At 31.4% G+C, this 24,130-nt stretch overlaps 1 protein-coding gene across 5 annotated transcripts in view; it reads right to left on the bottom strand.

Moving 5' to 3' along the window:
• Positions 1–1,827: 1,827 nt before the first annotated feature.
• The window catches only part of LCA5L (lebercilin LCA5 like), a 79,676-nt gene continuing 57,373 nt past the window's right edge, over positions 1,828–24,130 (bottom strand). The window contains exons 5-11 of one of the 5 annotated variants that reach the window (XM_074300497.1): positions 21,853–21,990; positions 20,716–20,800; positions 20,427–20,459; positions 17,171–17,283; positions 16,854–16,971; positions 3,078–3,784; positions 1,828–2,192 (exon numbers count right to left, since the gene is read on the bottom strand). In XM_074300497.1, coding sequence (XP_074156598.1) covers positions 2,082–2,192; positions 3,078–3,784; positions 16,854–16,971; positions 17,171–17,283; positions 20,427–20,459; positions 20,716–20,800; positions 21,853–21,990 — 1,305 coding nt within the window. In that variant the 3' untranslated portion in view covers positions 1,828–2,081. Of the gene's footprint in view, positions 2,193–2,543; positions 3,785–12,079; positions 12,109–16,827; positions 16,972–17,170; positions 17,284–19,890; positions 19,960–20,426; positions 20,460–20,665; positions 20,823–21,822; positions 21,991–24,130 lie in introns of those variants that run through there. The other 4 variants (XM_074300498.1, XM_074300499.1, XR_012487988.1 and 1 more) reach the window with 4 other exon arrangements.

Below are 24,130 nucleotides of genomic sequence, written 5' to 3'. Positions count from 1 at the left end.
TTGGAGAAATACCCATTCAATTCTAAGATTCCAGCTAAAGCTGAAATCCAGCTTGTAATTAAAAAGAGCCAACTGGGAATTCTACCCATTAGTCCCCCACTAGTCTCCTTTGGCTTGTAGACAAAGCTTCTATTATAAAAGAGCCAATATTATAACCTCTCTTTGCAGAGGAGTTAACATGCCATCCTTGGCATAGCAGCAAACCTCTGCCAGCTGGGATGATATTCTCTTCTTGTGCTACCCTCTATCCTCACCTATTTCCCTAGTAAGACTTTAAGGAGACTGTTGGGATTTCTCTACTAGAAACTTTACTTCCCTGCCAGGACTTGGGCCACTAAGGAATTCAGCCTTTTTATTCATGCACAGCAAAGGCTGACTTCCCAATGCCTATAATAAACTTTTACCAATCTAGGTTTTTGGGTTTGTAAATTCCTTTATGAAGAACCTCTTTGCCGCCAGAAGGAGGGTTCCTAAAACTCCGAATCCCAAGGGGATTTAGGGGAACCAAATTTCTTCATTTGGTTCCCTGACCCCCCCAACTTGCTACTAACCTTATTTCCCTGACCACTTTAAATGTAGATCTTATATTTTGGTTCCCTTACTGGAAACTCTGAAATCTAGACATCATCAAGGGCACTGTACTCTCCACTGTAGAATGGAGCATCTAAAACCAATCACATGTCCTTTCAACTAAAAGGGTAGCACCTACACTCCTGCAGCCACTTAATAAAGCTGAGTGGAATAATTTATTATAGGGTGCAAATACAGAAAGAGAAAAGAACATATAAATTGGGAGTCCCAATGCAGGAGTTAACACCACTTTTGAAATCTGTAAGGACAGTCATATTATGGTTCAAGCTGTGAGGGTTCAGGAACACACAGCCTTTGGTGAAAGAAACTAGTGGTTTAGTAATCTCACCAAAATATGGAATTCATTGCCAGTGATATCTGGCTACTCCCCAAGTAGCATGCAATTATCTTTTGGCTTCCCTGGCTTCCTTTAAAGCTTATGTAAAATTCCACCTTCTCCAAGATGTCTTAATCAATTTCTCTTAATTCTAGTGCCTTTTTTTTTTTTTTTTTTTTGTTCACAGTTATTTGCATACAGTATCCCCAATGGTGTGGACTTTCTTTGTGGGGAGGATGTGTTTTTTACTTTTCTTTTATTCCTTAGTGCTTAATGCAGTACTTGGCATGTAGTAGGTGCTTAATATTGATTGATCTCCAAAAAAAATTTACAATTTTATGTAGCATTAAAAAAGAAAAAAATTGACTATTAATAAAATTTAAAGAACTTCATCTTTTCTTTGTAGAGATAGAGGACTTAGGTGGTAGAATTTTGACTATGTTGTTAGGTTTTCTTGGTGGTTGATTTTGACCTTTTTCCTCTTTCATTTTTGTTCCTTGTTTAAGGAATGGTTGAGTAATGAAAAAAAGAGGGATATGTTTGTAAGTGAAAATTATATAAAAACAGATTTCAATTAAAAATAGAAGTTTTATAAAGTAAATAAAGCTTTCTCAGCCTAATGAAAAGAAATTGATGCAAATAGCTTCAGTTTAAAAAAGTGGATATGTAGTAACCCCACAAACCACCAACTTTTCCATATATTGCAAAAAAGTTGCAAAAAATATCTATACTAATATAAAATGTATCAAGTAGTTGTCTATTAATGTATGTATATAAAACCAAACCTATCCAAAGATAAGAAAACATTTTAAATATAAAGAATGAAATTACTGGAGTATTTTTGAGAAAAAAATTCTAAAATTTAGGAAGGAATAAGAACTGAGTAATTCTAAGGAAGTAATAATTACACTAATGCATAATTTATTGTTTCTATTTTTAATCTTTTTATAATAAAGGTAACTGAAAGCCAGATGGAAGGTTACAAATGTGTGGCAAAAACCAGAGGTACAATAATAAAAATACTGAATATTGCCCATTTGTGAGTTTTCATTTTCATAAAATATGATGTCCATTTTAGCCAGATAAGGAAAATTTCTGAAAGAGAAGTTTGTAAGGCCAACACTTGGCTATTGCTGAACATTTTCTTTGACAAAAGCAACTTTTAGCTGCAGAATCATTTCCTGGTTTTGTTGCTCCTTTTCAAGTTGCCCTCATCTGTTTCTGTTACAGAGGAATTCTTCCTTATGCTGTTTTGACATAAGCTGCTATAAATTATGGTGGCATACTAGTGGGAAAGAAGGAGAAGATGATGGGTATAGTTTTCAATGTCAAAATTGACAGATATAATTTGGAATTTATTATGACTTGGCTTCTTTTATTCCTTTCAGCTATTCCACAAAATAGAAATGAATTAAGATTTTATTTCCATTCCAAATATATTTTCTCTATTTTTGAAGACAAAAACCAAACATTTCGAAAATATATACCATGTGCTAAAAACCTAAATATCTCTTTCCTATTACTTTATTGATGAGATGAAAATTTTCCCAGTTTGACATGAAAATATTTTGATTTTATAGCTGTTTTCTTTGTGGGCTTCCCTGTAGAGCAAATACTTAATCACAAAAACGGACTGTTTCTTATCAAAGTTTTGATTTTTTATTTAAAAGTTTTCAAATTTATATTAAATGCATGGAATAATAATCTTACTACTTAAGTGTCTTATAATAAATAGACATATATATATATATATATAACTGTTATAACTGTTGTAACAATTTGCTCAAACAAGATTCTTGCTTTTGGAATATTTTTGTTTACCTAGACCTTATCAACTTTTCTAGTAGGCAATGAGTAGTCAAAATTAGCATGTATAGACCTATTACATAAACTATGAGAAATTAATTTCCTTAAATTTGGGCATCTCTGTCTAAAGTCTCTGGATTTTCTTAAGTGAAACACAGTTATAATTATCTTTATTCCAATTAAGCATTAACATATTGAAATTATAAATACTTGAAATAATTTCTTTTAATACAAAACTAAAATATATTTCTATAAAGCAAGAATGAAAGACCATCATATTGGAATACATTCATATGTTAACTGTATTAAAATAATTAACTTTCTCTTTTTCTTCTGTGGATGAATATGATTTAATAGGCTTTACCTTAGTTACTTTAGAATCTCCAAAAGAATTAATGGCTGAAGATCGATAATTATGAGGATCTTGCATCCTATCATTTTCCAAACTCTCTTTTTCTTTATTAGGTGATTTAAGATCAGTATTTGTGGGATTATTTTTTAAGACACAATCTGATCCAAAGAGTTCTTCCATCAGATTACTTTTCTTATCCCTCAAAGCTGTATTTGTACAGTTTCCATTTTTTTCACCTGATGAATCTTTTACTTTTGTTTTAGAAGATTTACCAAATGATGGTTCATACCTACTAACTGAATTTTCTGTCTTCAGGTCAGTTGTATTACCTTGTTGCTTGTTTACAATTTGACTATTTCGGGTGGTTCCTAAACTAGCTGTACCTGAAGTAGGAATTCCATTGTGCAAATTTTCAATGGCTTCAGTGAAAGAGTAATGTTTTCTTTGCCTAAGTGGATTTTTGCTATTTTGAATGACATATTTATTATGCAGTTCATCTGTGTCATGCGTTGATACACTAATTTTAAGATTTTCTTTTCCTACATTAGGATGTTGATTGTTTTCCCTTAATGGAGTAATTATATGTTCTGTTTGTGCTGATATTGCTTGTTCTTCTTTCAGCAAATTAGGTATCTTTTCTAAAAAAATTTTCTCTCTTTGTCTTCCATTACTCTCCAGTGGTGTTTGTAGGTCTCTGTGTATGTCTTCCTTTAGTAAATCTACAATAGAAAAATAGGTAATATACAGTCTTTTAAAATTAAAAATTTTTCAAATAACAATTAAAAGTTCACTTAAATTATAATTTTCCTAAATATAATTATTAATGATAATATTACTTTTCTTAATTCTTTTATTTCCATAATAAACTAAAATTTGCAATGTAACTATTGTTACTATTGTCTTGTGTTCATACAGAAAGTCTCTTCAAGAATAAAAAAAATCAAGCTAAGGATGGACAAATGTGGGGTAGCTGATAGTATCCATCCTAAAGAAAGATTTAAATCTTCCTTCACTAAAAAAAAAATCAACAATACCTTTTCATGATGATATTAAAGTTTATTTTTAAAAGGTTTTATTAATAGGTTTTTTTTGGTCATTTCAGTGTGATTTCTCTTCCCCCCCAAAGAACACTTCTTTGTAACAAAGGAAAATAGTTAAGTAAGACCATTCTATATAGCAGGCACTCTTAACATTTACAAAAGTAGTTCTCTCATCTCTCTGGAGAGAGGAGGAGGGTAAATTTCATTATCTATTCTGAAAATTGATCAGTGTAATGAATCAGTTTGGATGTCTTTAAGCATTATTTTGGGGGCAGCTAAGTGGCTCAGTGGATAAAGCACCAGCCCTGAAGTCAGGACGAACCCGAGTTCAAATGTGACCTCAGTCACTTAACACTTCCTAGCTGTGTGACCCTGGGTAAGTCATTTAACCCCAATTGCCTCAGCAAAAAAGCAAAAAAAAAAAAAAGTGTTGTTTTCAATTATATCATTATAATTGTGTATATCATTATCTTACTTCATTCTGTATCATTTTTCCAACTTATTTTTCATTTTCAACTTCTCTGAATTCTTCCATCTATGTTATTTCTTATGATACACTAATATTCCATTTATATACCACAATTTATTCAGACATCGCTCTATCAATAGGCACCCATTTGGCTTCTGTTAATAATTAGCATGTTAGGTAGTGCTTTGAGATTTACAAATTGCTCAATTCTGAAGGATGAGGCCCTGTCCAACAATGAGATGAGCCAAATCAGTTCCAAGAGAGCAGTAATGAACTGAACCAGCTACACCCAACGAAAGAACTCTGGAAGTTGACTATGAACCACTACATAGAATTCCCAATCCCTATATTTTTGTCTGCCTACATTTTTGACTTCCTTCATAGGCTAATTGTACACTGTTTCAAAGTCCGATTCTTTTTGTACAGCAAAATAACTGTTTGGACATGTGTACATATATTGTATTTAACTTATACTTTCACATATTTAACATGTATTGTTAACCTGCCATTTGGGGGAAAGGATGGGGGGAAGGAGGGGAAAAGTTGAAACAAAAGGTTTTGCAATTGTCAATGCTAGAAAATTATCTATGCATAAAATTTTTGTAAAAATAAAAAAAAAAGTAAAAAAAAAGATTTACAAGTTGCTTTATAAATATCTCATTTTATCTTCACAACAACTCTGGTAAGGAAGTCCTTATTATTAAATTTATGTTTTACAGATAAGGAAGTGAAGACAGAGATTGAAACTTGCCTAGGCTCTTCTCAATCCAGGTCTAATGCTTTGTTCATTGTGCCACTTCCTAGGAATATTATCTAAGTATCTAACTTTTATTGTTGTCTTTCATATTCTTAGATTTTGCAGAAACCTGTTACAAACATTTTTTCAGTTCAGTTGAAAATACTAAGAAATGCTTTAACTTAAAAATCTTTCTATACTTTTAGGAAAATATGTAAAAAAAGATCAAGAATCATGGACTTTAGAAGCAACAGATAACATCAATTGATGGCAAAAATTTGCTAGGTCTTTCAGATATTCTTAATGTTTAGTAATGTAATAGACTAGAGACTGGCAACATAATATTGTGGAAAGTCAGTCAGTCAATGAACATTTATTAAGTAATATTTAGTCAGCTAGGAAGCTAGGTGACTCAATGGATAGAGTGCTGGATCTTCAGTCATGAAGACTCAAGTTCAAATTTGGCCTCAGACACTCAATAGCTATATAAATAGCTTAGTCATTGTTTGCCTTAATTCACCAGAAAAAAAGGCAAACTAAGGCCAGCATCTTTACCAAGGAAGCCTCATGGACAGAATTAGCCTGCTATGGTCCACATGATCACAAAGAGTTGGACATAGCTTAACAATTGAACAAACAACAACATAACAGTGGCAGAAACTATGCTAAACATTAAGGATACAATGAAAAAAAATAGTCCCTCCCTTCAAGGATCTCACAATCTAATGGAGAGAGAGAACATAAAAACAACTAAGAGTCAGTTAAGTGGTACTGTGGATATATTCTTAAAGCAAGATCACTTCAAATACTAACTGTGTGGCCTCAGGCAAATTTAATTTGTCTGCCTTAATTTTTCATCTATAAAACTCAAATGATAATAATAATAATAATAATATAATAACACAAAATATTTACCAGGGTTGTTCTGAGGATAAAATGAGATATTTGTTAAGTACTTTACAAACCTTGAATATATATCTATTCACACATAGACACACATACAAATATTCTATTATTATCATTGTTACTATGAGAAAAATATTAGATAAAAATGCTGGGTAAAATGGAGATTATCCACAGATGAAAGACACTAGCATTAAGGGATTGCAAAAGGCTTCTTACAAAAGATGGGCTTTTTACTTGAGATTTGAAACCAGAGATTCTAAAGCAGGATCAGGAGGGAAAAATTCCAAATGTAGGTATGGCCAGTAAAAATAGTGGGGAGATGGAAGATTATGTGAAAAGAACAGCACAAAAGCCAGAACCACTAGCAGAGAGTACATGAAAAGTATAAAGTGTAAGAAGACTGGAAAAGTAGGCAAGGCCTAGATTATGAAGGATTAAAAAGCCAAACAGAAGATTTGATATTTAGTCCTAGAGGAAGTTTCTGGAGTTTATTAAGAAGAGTAACAAAGTCAGATCTAAGCTTTAGAAAGATAATTTTGATAGCTAAGTGGAAGATGACCTTTGTAAGAAGGGAAGGAGTGTGTAATGAAAGATATTGTGAAGGTAGAATGGCAGTACTTGACAAATGTTTAGTCCTTGGTTTCTTCTTCTGTAAAATGAGGGGATTGCCTTTTCAGATACCTTTCAGGTATATCCTATGACTAATTTATAATAATGTAAACCCCCAAAACACTGAAGGTATTTTTTAATAACACCATAAAATTGGATAGGAATGCAGTAAAAATGTGATTTAGTCTCATTTCATACCATGGACCACAACAAATTTCAAATGGATTGATGATCTAAGCATTTTTCATGAAAAAATAGACAATGTCATCATATAATTTTGATGTTTGGAACTTCCTTCAGCACTTGGAGCCTCCTTGCCCTGGAACATCTCCTCATCCCTGTGGTCTTTTCATCCTGAAATTTTTTTCCTTCATGCCAGCATTTTTTTAATTTGCTAGTTCCTCCATTTATGGGGGGCCTAGGCCAGCCACCTTCATTCCTCTCTAGGGAATTTTGCTCCTGACCTTCTACACTTCAAAACCATATGCCTCTGTCAAGTACCTTACAATATCCTATCCTTTCCCATTCCCTTTTGTGTTTAGAATATAAACTCCTTGAGGGGAGAAGCTGACTTTCTTTTTCTTTTACAGTATTTTTTCCTCAGCATTTATCGTAGTGTACTTGTTATTTTCTTTCTGATATTTTGAAGAGGTAGAAAATTCTTAGCTATTCAAGATAAAGAAAATATAGATGACATTATATATCTAATTATATAAAAATAAAGACTTTTCACAACTAAAAGCAATGTATCTTGGGGAAAAAAGGAAATCATTCGAAAAAAATTTTCCATTTCATGCCTAGTAACAATGGATGCCACCCATAGTTCTGCCCTGGCCTCTGTTTTTTTCCTTTCCTTTTTATATTCTCTTATTTGGTGATTTTATCAGCTCTTGTGGGAATTATCTTCTCTGTGCAGGTGATTTCTACATCTTTTGTCTGGTCTGGTTCTCTCTCCTGTTCTACAAGCACTACATCGGTAATTATCTGTTGATCATCTCAAAGTAGATATCTCACAGGCATCTCAAACTCTTCATGTCTAAAATAGAATTTATCTTTCTCCCCAAAACCTTTATCTTCTGAAACTCATTATGGTACTATCAAAGTCACCACAATCCTTCTAGTTGAACAGTTTTGCAAGCTTGGTGTCAATCTCATTTCCACTCTTCTGCTCACATTCAAATCCATTGTCAAATTTTATAATTACTTTTTCTTTTTTTTTTTTTTTTTCTGTTCTTTTCTTTTTTATTCCCACAAAATTTCTTGATTAGGTTCCTTTTTCTTTACTGACACAATTACCATCATAGGTTATGTCCTCATCATTTCTTGCTTGGAGTGCTACAATAGTATCCTAATTGATTTCCTTACCTCAAATCTCTTCTCACTTTAATTCATTGTACCACAGCTACCAAAGTGATGTTCCTAAAGGATAGGCCAGACTTTGTCATTCCTCTACTAAATAAACTTTATTGGCTTCCAGGATCAAATGCAAAGTTTGGCATTTAATCTTTAACATTTAATTTTAATTTGGAGGGGCAGCTAGGTGGCACAGGGGATAGAGCACCAGCCTTGAATTCAGGAGGACCCAAGTTCAAATTTGGTCTCAGACACTTAAAACTTCCTAGCTGTGTGACCCTGGGCAAGTCACTTAACCCCAGCCTCAAAAAACAAAAACAAAAACAAACAAAAAAACACAATAATTTTAATTTGGCATTCTTCACAACCTAGACCCTTCCTACTTTTCCAACTTATTACATTCTAATTTAATTGTATGACAGTAATTTACATATTGCTATTTTTAGTATTTCTCCAATTACTTAGATCTATTTCAGTAGAGTGTAGTTATATTCTTATTGTTCCTTATTGTGTTTTCATAGGAAGACTACCAAATATTTTATATGTTTATAATTCAGTTATTTGGAGTAGAATTCATCTATTTCTTTCTGTTGGTCTTTGTTGATTACATACAGAAATGCTGATAATTTATGTAGATTTTTTTAATGTTTTGCAACTTTACTGAAATAACTATTAATTTTTAGTTATTTCTTTTGGGTTCTCTTGATAAATCATCATATCTATGCAAGACAGATTATTTCTTTTTTGTCTATGTTTCATTCCTTTCACTTCTTCTTTTCTATCTTATTAGAAATAATACTTTTAATATGTTGTTAAGTAATAGGATAGTAGCCTTGGTCTTATTGTAAACTCCTCTACTATTTCTCCATTATATATGATGTTGGATCTTACTTTTAGATATTACATATTTAGTAAAATCCAATATTATTATTAACCTTTTAAGCATCCACTTATATAATCAAGTAGTTTTTTAAATTTTATTTATTTATTTTTTTGCTGAGGCAATTGGGGTTAAGCGACTTGCCCAGGGTCACACAGCTAGGAAGTATTAAGTGTCTGAGGTCGGATTTGAACTCAGATCCTCCTGACTTCAGGGGTGGCCCTCTATCCACTGCACCATCTAGTTACCCCAATCATTTGGTTTTTTTTATCTTTTTAAAATTAATATGGTCTATTGTGTTTATAGGTAGGCCTACATTGAGCCAATCTTGCATTTCTGGTATAAATTCATCCTGATTAGAGAATGTGATCATTTATATACTATTACATATTGATGTTATATCCTCTTTCCTCATATTTTACTTATTATTTTTGTGTCAATGATCAATAATTTTCTTTCTCTGCTTTGTCTCCTCCTGGATCAGTTTGCAAGACTGCATTTGTATGATAGAGTTTAGAAAGAATTAACTATTCTTTAAGCATTTGATAGAATTCATTTGTAAATAAGATGTACTATAGTTAAGTTTTTTTTTTTTTCTTCCTTTAGAAGTACATTTATGGCTTGGTCAATTTTCCTGATATTGAATTATTTAAGTAATCTATTTTGTTAATTAGGGCATTTTACATATTTGTAAATATTAATCTATTTCATTTAAATTATCAGTTTTGCTCCATGTAATTAGGTAAAATAGTTTGATAGTTTTCCTTAATTCATCTTTAATACTTGGGAATTTTTTACTTTTTGATTCAAAGTATTGTTTTTCTTTTCTTTTTTAGAAAAAAAAAGACTTCTATTTTATTCATTTTTTAAAAATCTAGCTTTATTTATTCCCCCCCCCCCTTTATCTTATATTTTTGTTGATGCCTCCTCTGCATGGTCTTTAGTTAGGGTTTTTTTTTTTCTTTTTTCCTTTGTTACTTTTTCAGTTGTTTTTTAGTTGTGTGCCCAATTCATTGATTTGTTCTTTTTTCTGTTTTGTTGATGAAAACATTTAGAGACCTAAATTTTCTCCTAAAACTACTTTGGCTGCGTATCATAAATTTTGGTTATCTAATTGTTTTCATTTTATTTGATGAAATTTTATATATTGTTTTGTTCTTTAATTCACCAGTTCCTAATAATTAAATTATTTAGTTCTATTTCCTTTTTAAAGGTCCTTTACTAAACATAATTTTTTAATTGTATTATGGTCAGTAAAAGCAATGTATTTTGAATGAATGTTTTCTGCATTTATGAGGCTTTCATGCCTTAATCCAGAAGTTATTAATTTTTTTTCTGTGAATCATGGGCTCCTTTGACAGTCTAGAGAAACATAATAGCTACTTCTCATAATGATATTTTTAAGTACATAAAATGAAAGTAAATTGAAGTATATAAAATAGAAATAAATAAAAAATGAAACACATAGGATTATAGAAGAAATTATATTGAAATTCACTCATCAAAATATTTTAAAAATAAAACTCACAGATACCAGGTTAAGAACCCCTGCCCTATCCTAATACAAGTCAAAGTTTTGTAAAATTTGCATAGCTGGAACAGATGTAAACTTTTTTATTCTGATTCAGTAAATAACAATGATATTTCATCTCCAAATTTTCTAAAGTTCTATTTGGATACTTCTTTTTTTGTTATTTAATATTTTATTGTCTCCCTACCCCAAGTTATATATAAAACAAGTTAATTAAAAAAAACTTTTGAGTTCCAGAATTTTAACAAACAGAAAAATATGAACTAAAACAACTAAATATGGCTTAATATGATACAGTTCAATGCAGACAATTCTATGAAAGAAGAGGTACCTTTTTATACCATTGCAGACTGTCAATTAGTATGCTTTTGAAAAGCAATATAGTTTCAATATTTCAATGACCTGTGATTTCACTGGTGATAGTGTAACTCATCTAGTACAATGTCTTGGAGAGCTGTGCCTGAAAAATTTGCCATCAATCTGATGATATGCCTCTCTAAAGTCAGGTAGTCTACTACTTAGATAAAAGATATAGTCTATAATTAAACCCATCCTTAAAGTCTTTCCAGCTTGGTAGAACTCTTAGAAGCAACATTCTGTTAGCAATATCACTGAGAATTCAGGGTTATTCCTGTTCAATAATGATTCATTTTATATTATGTGACATTTTACAATAGCTTCAAAATTATTCATACTTTTTGGTCCTGTAATCCCACTATTAGAACAATATCCAAAAGAAGCTACTGATTTGACAAGAAATTTCTGTCTGATAAAAAATATGTCAATAATACTATTAATCACAAAATATGAAAACAGAAAATATATCTAATGATAAGAGAATGATAATACAAATTGTGATATATGAAAGTAATGAAATATTATCCTATCATCAAAATTATGGATATTAAGACTATGAATAAAGAAAGACTTATATGAAGTGATACAGAATGAAGAAAGTGCAATCAAAATAACAGTATACACTGTTATATATAACAGACCACAACTATGTAAATGATAATGATGATGATGATAATAATGAGAGCAAAGAAATATAAATATAAAAAAAAGCTCATAAGGAGCATGGGAAAAGGCAGGATGTTTTATTACAAGCTTGTTAAATTTAACATATATCCATTATAAAATAGTTTAAAACAAATTATAAATGGAAGTTTATGGTTTCATTTAAAAATTCTTTTTTTGATTTGAATGTATATTTTTGTTGATGTTCTAAATTTACAGTAAACAAAAAAGGGAATTTTATTTCATTTTATTTTAAAGAACCTTTCCCCTCAAAATGTCTTAAAACTAACCATTAGGATTCTTTCTGCTAAGTATGTGACATATTACTGAGCTTTATTGTTATTCTTTGCTCTCTTCCTAGCATAGACATGTATAAACAAGCTATATATAAAACATAAGTGCCTTCCTTAACATAAGAAATTTAGAAAAGTTGTAAAAATCCTTGCTAAATAAAAATATCAATAACCTACCAATTCCTAAAACAGCAAGCTCAGTCCACCTTGAAGTAAAAAATAAACAATCTTTTTATCATAATTTTGATAAAAATACACTATAATATTTTTTAATAAGTAAAGACAAGAATAATCATCATCCCTAAACATGAAATTTGTACTTCACTCTACTTTTGGCTTATTTATATTTTTATCCTACTGAATCATTTCAAACATGGAATTTTTGCTGATATTTTTTAAAGTAATAGTAATAGTACTATTTTTAATAGTAAATCCTTTTGATTTTGCTTCAGAAGCTTATAGAAACCTTCTTTTAAATTATTTAAACATAATCCAAATTTTAAAAAAACCCAATATGGCCAAAATCACAATAATAGGGTTTTGGATTTTCATAATATCATCATTACATTGTCCATAAATTCCTAATGAATAATTTTGCATTGCAAAATATAATAATTAATAATATAATATATATAATATTTAATTTTATCTCAACGAATAATTTTATTCATTATCAAACTTCTTGTGATACCTTGTATATCTGGAATATTCGTAGTGGTTTCACCTCCTTCCATTTTCCAGTTGTACATTTCACTCTTCTGATGTGTGTGTGTGGTGTGCTGTGTGTGTGTGTGTGTGTGTAATTTTTAAAAAAGAAAGCTAAATTAATATATTATCTACTCCATCCATCAATCAAAAAGCATTGAATGAGTGACCTCTTATGTGCCAGGCACTATATTAGGGATTATCAATGCAAAATTGATACAGTACTTTCTTTCAGAATGTTAATATTCTAATGGAAGGAGACTCTCTCTCTCTCTCTCTCTCTCTCTCTCTCTCTCTCTCTTTCTCTCTCTATGTATATATATATATATATACTGAATATATGACATATATATTCACAATTATATTATATTATATAGATTGAATATATGGTAGTTTTGGGAAAGTAGTATCTAATATCCACAATCATCAAAACAGACTTTAACAGATTATTAATTGGATTAAGGTTTTCCCTTTCTACTCCCTTATTAAAAAATAACCCCCTGTAGGTAATTTAGCCAGTCTCTGAAAAGCATCTCTTTTACATGAGATTGTCCAATTCCTTGTGGTATATGACTTTTAATTTTGGCTGGGATTGTACTTGACAAGATCTTACAAATAGAATCCAGTCTAAATGAGATCTTGTCTTTAGGAAGTAAGGCCCTGTCTGTCCTTGGAATCTTCCATTAGAATTTAGGGTGACCCAGCTTATGAAGGGGAAACTCAACCAGCAAAGTCTGGGTATAGATGAACTCTTTTGCCCAAACTGCTGGAGGTGGTTGAATCTCATGATTAGATCATGCTTTCTGCAGGAAGAACTTTTTTATCCCCTTCTTCATTAACTATGTCCACCCTCTCAATGACTGTTACCAATCAAAGTTAATTTCCATGCTCAGGAACATCCCCTTTTTCAAAGCCTTTCTAAACATTCAGTATTCTCTAAGAAGAGTCTTTGGTTTAGAGAGAAAGCCAAATGAACATCCTTTTATTATTTGCTAGCCATAATTAATAAAATGATTGTTAATTACTCAGAAATTATGTCTCTCAGAATTTTCATACATCCTAGCTCCAAGTAGAAGGTAATGTCTAAATGAGTTTTGAAGGATACAAAGAATTCCAAAAAGCACAAGTGAGGAGGGAGAGTATTCAGGGAAATACAACCAGTGAAAATTCAAGGAGAGGTGGAATGTAGTATTAGGAATGGAAAGTATGCCAGAACAGCTGGATTGTAATGTGGTTGGGAGGGACACATGTGGAAGAAGATTGAAAAAACATGGGAAGGTTGTATGTGTGTTTAAATGCCAAACAGTAGTTTATATTGAACCTAGAGATAATAGGGAGCCAGGGATGTTTATTGAAGTGAAGACTTGGGGAGACTAGTAAAACTTGTACTTTAGGAACATGTTTCTCTTTGGTAACTATATAGAAGATAGGCAGGAGGGAAAAGGGGTGCAGGAAGACCAAATTGGAGAGTGAGGTAATGAGAACCTGAAGTAGAATGTGAGCAGAGTGTAGAGATGTGTATACATGGGAGAGATGTTAGATAGACAGGAATGGTAAGATTTGGCACCTGGTTGGATATGTAGGGTGAATGAACAGTAAGATGTTAAAGATGACATTGAACTTGGGTGACTGGATAGTAGGGAAATAAAGAGAAGAGTGAGTCTGGGGACAAAGATAATGATCCTATTTTATATATGCTGAGTCTGAAATACCTATAGGATGTTTTAAAATGCTTATTAAGTGGTTCATGACATAGGAATGAAACAAAAGAGAGTAAAGAGTAACTGGAACTGTATAAAGAATTTATTTCAATGGAAATTGAATAAACTTTTCATAGGAATGGAAAAATGCCCCTTTTCTCAACTAGAAATTAAATAACATCAAAACAATTCTATAAAATAAAATATTTATTATAAAAGATCTCCCTTTGGAGGCATAAGCCATAGAATACTTAGTTGTACAGAAATCAAAAAGATAACTATAAGTACATTGATCAATAGTGAGATAGCAGACATCAATAGAAATTTAATATATTAGTAAAGATTTAATGGAATATCTTTTAAATCATGGTATTTCTTGTGATAGGCTAGATTTTTTTTCTTTGGAAATAATCCAATTCTCTTACTGTGAGACAATTTCTTACTTATGAGAGATGAATTATTGTCTATAATTCTGAATCTGTTGTTTTATAAAGTGATTCATAAAATGAGGAAATGAATGGAATACTTTTTATTTTGATTTGAAAATATATGGAAGTTTGAACGAATTATTCCATTTGGAAAAGAAAAGAAAAACATGATGAATCCCAAATGTGGTATCAGAGAATTGCATTGGATAGTAACTCAGGGAATATTGGTTTAACATGTAAATGATTGAGAATATCCTCTTGATTCTAGAACATGTGATCTTAGTTTTAAAGACCTTCAATGAGGCATAGCCTGCTAATTCCTGAGGATATCCATTCTACTTTGAAAGAGCTTTAATTGTTCAGAAGTTTCTCCTTAGAAGCAAGCAAAATCTACCTTTTTATAATTTTTAGTTGGGGTCATTGAACAAATCTAATGCTGTTTTTACTTATCAGTCCTTTAAAGATAGCCATCATGAAGAGGGAATATGTGGAGGAAAAAGATAAATATTCTTTCTTCATCATATTTAGGTTTTGCTAAGCAAAATATAATTATATTCTCAAATACAAGAAAAAGTCATGATGTACTATCCCTAAAGACACATTATTCATAAACCGTAAGACTTCCTATATCTTTCTTGGAATAGTATTCTGTTCCAAATGTAATGTTCCCATTTTAATTTAGTGGAATGTAATGTTGATTCAAAATTTCATTTCAAAGCTGATGATCCTTGTTAATATATTCTTTTCTACTAACTTTTGCTTGTCCATTAAAAATGGACACTTTTAAGAACTTATATGTATGGATTGTATAAAACTTTATATTGCTATAGTTAAAGTTTATTCTTATAGATTTAAACTCTTTTATTCCATAATATATCCATTATTGATTAATTGCTAAATCTAAATACATTAACTTTAAGTATTGCGAAACCATAAGAATAAGTTTCTGTAGTCCTTCTGTGGATAATTGCTTAGTTATTTACTTAAGCCCAACTCTTTTTGACCTTGTGGACCACAGGATACCAAGACTGTTCATGGAATTTTCTTGGCAAAGGTAATTGAGGCATTTATCACTTTTCTCCTGTAGTGGTTTAAGACAACAAGAAGTTGTGACATGCTCAGCATCACACAGATATTAAGTATCTGAAGTCTCCCTGTCCACTGTACTACTTAGCTGGTAGGAGACAAGACCATCTGAGTTAAATCAAATCTGAGTGACTCTGTGTAAGTCACCTAATCTCTGTCTGCCTCAGGAGCTTTATCTATAACATGGCGACAGTAATAGTACCTGCGTCCCAAGGTTGTTATAGACTCTAATGAGATATTTATAAAGGGCTTAGCCCAGTGTCTGGAACATAGTAGGTGATTAATAAATATTTGTTCCTTTCTTTTTCCTTCCCTGATTTTGGTTTATTTGTTTTATTTTATATTATTTTATTAAGATCAATCCTTCCAGATTTCCTTAATATTCCTCATTCCTTAAAAATCTGAACTGCATTAATATACCACAATTTATTTAGCCAACAACCTACCATTGGGCACTAAGATTGTATACATTTTTTTAAATTACAAAAAAAGATCATTTTGTTAATCTTTAAAGAGATTGATCCTTTTTCTTTGTTTTTCTTTTTCTGATAACATTCTCATGGCATATACAAAACATAATTGGATAAGAGGATATGATTGTTTTTGTAACTTTAATAAAAAGCTATCAAGAATTTTTATTTTTATTATGTCTTGCAGTGGAAAGAATGCTTTCTGAAAATGTTATGCAACGCTGAAATTCCATAAATATTGTTTCTTTAGAACACCAACTATAAGTTTTATTACTTTTAATTATTTCTGCCAATATAGTTGCTTCCCCCCCACCCTTATAAAGTGATATCTTGGAATTTTAAAAATTTGCTGCATCTTTTTTGATTACTAGTGAAGTTGAATATTTTCCAAATGGTCATTGTTTTTTTTTAAATCAACTATCTTAGAAATCTTATTTTAAAAAGATTTTGTTTGTAAAATTTTCTTATGAACATTAAAGACTATGGGAATGGAATGAATCTCTATAAGGAAAAATATTTATTTCTCCAATTTGTACAAAATTAAAAAAAAATCAAGACATACCTTTATATATTTTTTCAGGATCTTCTTTATTTGGTAATTTATAGACATCATGGATTACTTCACGACTGGCATGAATTGTTTGTTCTTTTTCAGCATCATTTCCTATGTCTTTTTCCTTCTGAAATTCACATTAGATTTAGAATATTTGCAAAAGATTAATTTCTTTCCAGGTAATTTAAAATGTTTTAATACTAGTGAATAGAATTATTTATTGTAACTAAAATTATTTATATAAAACCCCCTAGCATTAGAATCTAAAACTTGGAGGGAAATGAAGAAAATTACATAGAAAACCTGAGATTTCAAATTTGTTGTACCTTATTTAGTAGAGATACATTATCTTCTTTATTTTCCTTCAAATGATGTGGAACTATACATGGAAATAGATGGTATTTCTTTTCTGCTTGTATGGATGTGGTTGGTGGAGAAACTACAAGAAAAATTTAAAAATTGGGAAATATTGTGATCTGTTGTTTGGAAACAATAAAAACTTTAGCCACAAATTAAAGGTGAAACATATTATAACCTAGGTTTCTAGCCAACTCTAGAGTATTTTGCATGAGACTCTCTTTAACTGGTGGAGAAAATGACATGACACTGCATGACTACATTGGAGGGGATGGAATTGGTATAAGAGCTTTGGAAAAGACTTTTTAAATTTTCCTAATATAATATTTTCAAATATTTGGCTCTAGACTGTCTGTAGGGAGAGACTCAAAATGAAAGACTTAGTAATGACACTTCAACAAGGGTCTCTCAGTTAAGCTGAGATCTCAGTTCCCTGTCATTCAAAAATATACATATATACTTATGTATAACGTATTTTAATCTGCATGATTTTTCTGATTTCAGTTTGCTACTGCTTGGAGAATTAGGTTACTCTCTATTTCTTATTCGTATAACCAAACAGGAAGAGGATTAGAAAGTTTGTGTAAACTTGCAACTTTTGTCCCCTTTAAAGGATAAGTGAACAATGTGGTTACAAAATATGATACTGGTCATTGCCAAATATTAAACAATACTTATTTTCTAAAGATCATATTGAGAGAGCAAATCCAGTAATTCAGGAGCTGTAACCCTGGCCCACAGCTTTCATTGACAGTTACTCCTTTGGTTTTAAGTCTTGATGGAAATTCCAGTTATATGAGACAAGAGTTCTAGCTGGTTATGAGGGACAAAAAGGTAGGAATTGGAACCTAGGTGACTGGGGAGAGGTTTTAAAAAGTGAATCCGGAATTGAGGCAGAGAAGTAGGGAGGACAAAGTTTGTGGTGGATAGAGGGCTCTGGGAATTAGAAATGAGATGAATTGTGAGTGCAAGGGGCAGGGCTGAAGACTGCTGAGTAAATTGAGGAAATGATTATTCTAGGGTAAATTAAGGTTAGAAAAATACTTGAGTGAGGTGAAGTTTAAGGATTCAGTTTTGAAAAGATAAATTAATATATCCCTTACCAGGCCCTGGGGATACTTTAGAGAGTGTAGGAGAGGCAAGACTTCTCAACAGTAATTCCTTTTTTTTTTTTCCCTTAAGATATTTGATTAAAAGTTTGACATTTAACCTTAATTCAACTAACTAGACTTGTCAATGAGAGTAAGATATGAATGAGATGAGGTGAGATCTCACAGGACAGTTGTGAAAATCGCGTAAGGCTTCATCTACTTCATAGTAGGAGTAGGCCTAAAGGTCCTTGAGCACTGACTTAAGGGCATACCTAAATCCTCTTCCTGCTATCCTCCCATGAATCATTTTCTCCCTACTTCAATCAAATATGGGCAACTATGTACTTATTGGCCAAATTCAATTTCTTGGGTAGTTCCCACGTTTAGAATGTAAGACCCTCAGTCAATGAAGATGATTGTCAGTGGTGGGAGGGGTGTTTGCATTAGGGACTATTTAAAGTGTAAAACCTGTCCCAAAAGGTGACTCTTCCTTTCTATTGCTTGCTCCATGGGAGGGACACCCACATCTTGCAAGAATGTACAAAAAATTTTGCTTTGCTCCTAGAGATCTCTCCAGCTTTTTATTAATGGTGACCCCTCACCATTCTGAGCCACACAGATATGCTATGTTCATTTAATTTGATTAATTACATTCCTTCCATACTAACCATTCTTACCTAATTGGGGCAGGTAGATGAGATAAATACAGTAAAGCTTGAGTTTTACTAAGGTTCTCCTATCCCATAGAATTATTGTTATAGAAATGTTTCCAGAAATACCTAGAATCTCTCAAGTCCTTTTGCTGATAATTGTATTTACTTTGAAGGAACTGAAAAAGAAATGGCCAGGAAGAATTCCAGGCATCCATTTTGGCTATGAAGTGTATGTGCTTGCTAGGATGTGCTAACGAAGAGGAGCACAGGACATTGAAAGAGCGATTGCTAGATCTGGAGCTGAGATGCTGCTAATTACAAGCTGAGGTTGTGACTCAATGTAGGCACCAGTGAGGACAAGAGGAACAAGGAAGGCCAGATCAGAAAGTCACTTAAGCCTAATACTATAACACTGTTCCTTCCCTTTTTTCGTCTCTGAAATAGGGAACACCTCTCTGTTCAAATGTTTAGCCATTTTACCTCTCATTTCTTTTCTGAACCAGAGAGTGGAAGGAAGGAGCAGTTAAAGCAATTCTCATTTGGAAGCTTTATTTATTATTATCTTATTCTTATCTTTATGTGGTTTGAAGTTGTAATAAAAAAAAAAACCCATAACTAATATGATTATGATTAAGAGCAGGCCTGACAAAGGGGAAGCCAAAACCTAACAAGGAGAGGGTTTTTTCCCCCCCCTAAAGCAGGTTGGATTGGTGCTGTGCAAATGAGGGATTCTCATTCACTCTAATTAATAATTACTGTAACTTTTCAAAGTATATAATACATATTTATTTGTCGTACTTCTGGGCCTTTTGCTTTTGGTTCCAGAGAGTCAGAGGTTGATAAGGAAAATGAAAAGATTTGGTGTAAATTTTTGTCTGAGGGCACCTAAGGAGGTTGTCAGACCTTCTGGGCACAGTTTTGGAACACATTTATATTCTACAGGACCTCTTTTTTTTTTAATTATAAATTTTTATTGACAGAACATATTCCTGGGTAATTTTTTTTTTTTTTTTACTACATTATTGCTTGCACTCATTTCTGTTCTGACTTTTCCCTTCCCTTCCTCCACCCCCTCCCCTATATGGCAAGCAGTCTTATACATATTAATTATGTTATAGTATATCCTAGATACTTTATATGTGTGCAGAACCGAACAGTTCTCTTGTTGCACAGGGAGAATTGGATTCAGAAGGAAAAAATAACCTGGGAAGAAAAGCAAAAGTGCAAACAGTTTACACTCATTTCCCAGTTTTCCTTTTCTGGCTGTGGCTGATTCTGCTACAGGACCTCTTTTTATGAGATCCATCCCTACTTGAAGATATATCTGTGTTTCTTCATTAGTAAGAAACTTGGTTCCTTTTGACTTTTTTTAAGTGCTAACAGACTGCAAAGAGAGATCATCCTCATTTCAGAAATGGATCATAGCTACAAATGAGAATCTAAATTTATCATTTATAAGAAAGCAGTTTCTAAAAAATTACCTTTGAAAGATTCAGTGGTCTTCTCATGGTTTCCTAAAATAACAAATAATCTTAGTTAGTAAATGATGTTTCTTTGTTCCTTCTTCAAAGTAAGGATTTAAATGAGAATTTAGGCTAATGACTGCTGTGTGACTAGAAATGATAGCCAAAAGAAGATTTTGACAATACCTGGACAGGAAACTGAGATTTTTTTGGGATTTTAAGGATGGGTTGTATGAAAATTTTCAATTAATGGATACTACATATGATTTTATTTTTAAAATAAAAAAGGAAATGCATTCAAATTTACCTTTTAGTTGTTCATCTTTGTCATATAAATTTTTAAGGAACCGATTAGTATATATATTTCTTATATCAAGTTCTCGATCTTTTTCCTAAGAAAAAAGCAATATAACACTTTTTAAAAAAATAGCTCATATTCATATAGCTTTTATTATGTGCCAGGCATTGTTCAAAGTGCTTTAAAATTTTTATTCTCCTTTGATTCTTACAATAATTCTAGGAACTAGGTGCTAATATTCTCATTTTATAGAAAAATCCAAGACAAACAGTTTAAATGACTTGCCCAGAGTTAGTATGTATCTGAAGCTTTATAAATTCAGGTCTTCCTGACTCCAGACCCAGGACTCTGTCCAATGTGCCATTAAGGACTTCCTTTTATCATCCACTATTGAGTGAATATAATGTTTCTAAATTCAGGTTATTAAAAATACTAGTTTGAAGCTGATATTCTGGAGAAATGTGAAAATGTCACCTGTTTTCTTCTTTAAATTAGTGTGAAAGTAAAATTAATTTATTGGTATAGTAGTTTATTATTAAGATAGTGGCACATACTGTAGTCCCTTCTTCTTGAGAGGCAGTTGATAGATCACTTGAGTTTAGGAGTTTTGAGTTGTAGTGAGGTTAATGCTGCTGATCAAGTGATCTTAACAAATCTGATAGCAATTTAGTGAGTTCAGGAATCAGGAGGCCAGCAGGCTTCCTAATGAAGGATAAATTGATCCAGGGTGCAGATTAAAGAGTCCATACCATTCAGTATTGGAATTGGAATCATGAGTAGCAGATAAACTTTTTGCCTGGGTGAGATAGTAAGACCCAGTCACATATATACATTTGTTTTATCTTTCGACTGAGTCTTACATATATATATAAAATTCCAAAAATCACTAAACCCATATACTAAAAAATACATTTTACTCACCATAGAATACTCATAGCCCCATTTCTATTGGCTTTTAATAAATGATAATACTTAAGTTAGATCCTCTTCTTTTTGCTATCTCCAGTACAGAAACTTAAAAAATTTGAGAGGCATATTCAAGTTCAATTATCCAGATATACAATCACTTCAAGTAACTAATATGATTCTATGAAAAGATCTCAATACTGTATATACATATAATAAATGATATTTTTAAAGGAATACCTTAAGTTTTTGTTGAAGGCTCTTTACTTCCATTTGAAGATTCTTTGTAGCATTTTTAGCTGTTATAGTCTTTCTGTTTTCAGCAGCTAATTGACGACTAAATGCACTACTGTTCAATCTCAGTTGTCTTTCTAAGATCTAAAGAAAGTGTATTCTTATTTAAAGTTTTAAATTATAGTGGAACCAATTATGAACAATATCAATCTTTATTGTCACATTTTAGATATTCAAAAATAACTTTAAAAAACCCAGGAAATTCAAAATTTGCATATAGAACAAATTATCAAGAAGTTAAAAGAATGAATTTTGTAACAAATTATTCCTAACATTATTAGTGAATATAACCAGAAGAGGCAGTATAGCTTACAGTAAAGAACACTGAATTCAGAGTTAGATCAGGATTCAAATAATGACTGTTAACTTTTATCACTTTAATTTCTCAGGGCTTGTTTCATCACCTGTAAAACTGAGAGAATTAGTTGCTTTCAAGTTTAAATCCTTTAATATCAAAAATCTATGCTGGGGTACTTGAATACTGACTGTAGTTCAAATACCACCTTTCTTTTAATAATGAGGATAAATGACTACAAAGTCATGTAGATTTGTTTTATTATATAAAAATTTCATAACACAATTTCATTTAAATAAAGTGAATAATAAAGATCAAACTGTTGGCCAGATCTACTAGAGTGGTCTTTATGTCATTGGGATAAAAATAAAATATATTTTGTGAAACAAAAATATATGCTGTACTAACTAGCTTTCTAAAAAATTATTAAAGATAAAGTTTCCATGACAGTGTCTATGCAACAATTAGGACAAATTTCTAATATGATTATTGAACTTAAAAACCAATCATTTTAGTTATCTTTTGTGATTGATATATTTAAATAGCTTTTTATTTTTCAAAATACATGCAAAGATAGTTTTCAACATTCACCCTTGCAAAACCTTGTGTTTTGAATTTTTCTCCCTCCTCTATCTCCTCTTTCCTTAAGGTAGCAAGTAATACACTATAGGTTAAATATGTACAATTCTTCTCAACATATTTCCACATTTATCATGTTGCACAAGAAAAATATGATCAATGTATTTGAACATGAAAAGTATACTGAATTCAATCATCCATATCCAGCATTAAGTATCTGAAAAAATATTCCAGTAATCAAATGTTTTGTTACCTATAAACATAGCTCAAATGAGTTGTGAGGAAAGTTTGTAAAATATAAGGCAAACTTTTCTAAGCTATGAAGAGAACAACCATTCCTCTCCAAAAGGGATGAAGTGTAACAGAGAACTTCTCATAGACATGTGAACAATGACTAAAATTATTAAATTTTTAAAAGCTCCAGTTTCTCCATTCACTTTTTAAAATTTAAAAAATACTAAAAATCAAATCAACAAAAATGATACTAACATGATGAATTCATTCTGACAGTGAATACCAAAAAAAAAAAGTTTTATGACATAGACAAATAAAGTCAAATCTGAACTGGTATATATTGAATCCACATACAAATCTTCACAAGTGATCCACTCTCTTTCCCTCAGCTAATGTCACAGTTGAATTGTGTTATAGTGTTACTTATTAGATTTAAAAATGAAGATGTAAACTTAAATAATCTTTCCAGGAAAGTTGTGATATTTTTCAAAGTTATTTACTTTTAAGTACAAGATGATAAATTGATTTTTTAAAACTGTAACTTAAAAAGTTGAAATAACTCACTACTTGTAAGTATTTAGAATTTCATTATTTAAATTTAATATGGTGTAAAAAGTGGGCCTCAGAGTTAGGAAGATTTGGACTAAGTCCTCTCTTTGACACATGGTTGTGTGACCTTCAACAAGTCATTTAACCTTTCAGTGATCTAGACAACTCTCTAAAACTCAATAATTTCATTAAAGAGAAGAACAAAGTGAGACAACATACAAAATTTATGAGATGCTTCCAAAGCAGTACTTAGGGGGAAAGAATTATTGTAATAGGAATATGTTAAAAGCCTTCCCAGTAAGATCAAGCATGAAAGCAAGAATACTCTTTTTTTTTTTTTTAAACATGTGCAATTCTTCTATAAGAAAGAAAACAAAATGCAAACACACACAATAAAAAAGTTGAAAATGCTATGTTGTGATCCACACTTAGTTTTCACAGTCCTCTCTCTGGGTAAAGATGGCTCTCTTCATCACAAGACCATTGGAACTGGCCTGAATCACCTCGTTGTTGAAAAGAGCCACATCCATCAGAATTGATCATGGTATAATTTTGTTGCTATGTACT

Source organism: Sminthopsis crassicaudata, chromosome 3 (assembly GCF_048593235.1).
Source record: "Sminthopsis crassicaudata isolate SCR6 chromosome 3, ASM4859323v1, whole genome shotgun sequence".
Lineage (NCBI taxonomy): Eukaryota > Metazoa > Chordata > Mammalia > Dasyuromorphia > Dasyuridae > Sminthopsis > Sminthopsis crassicaudata.
This window is presented reverse-complemented; position numbering and strand designations above follow the sequence as displayed.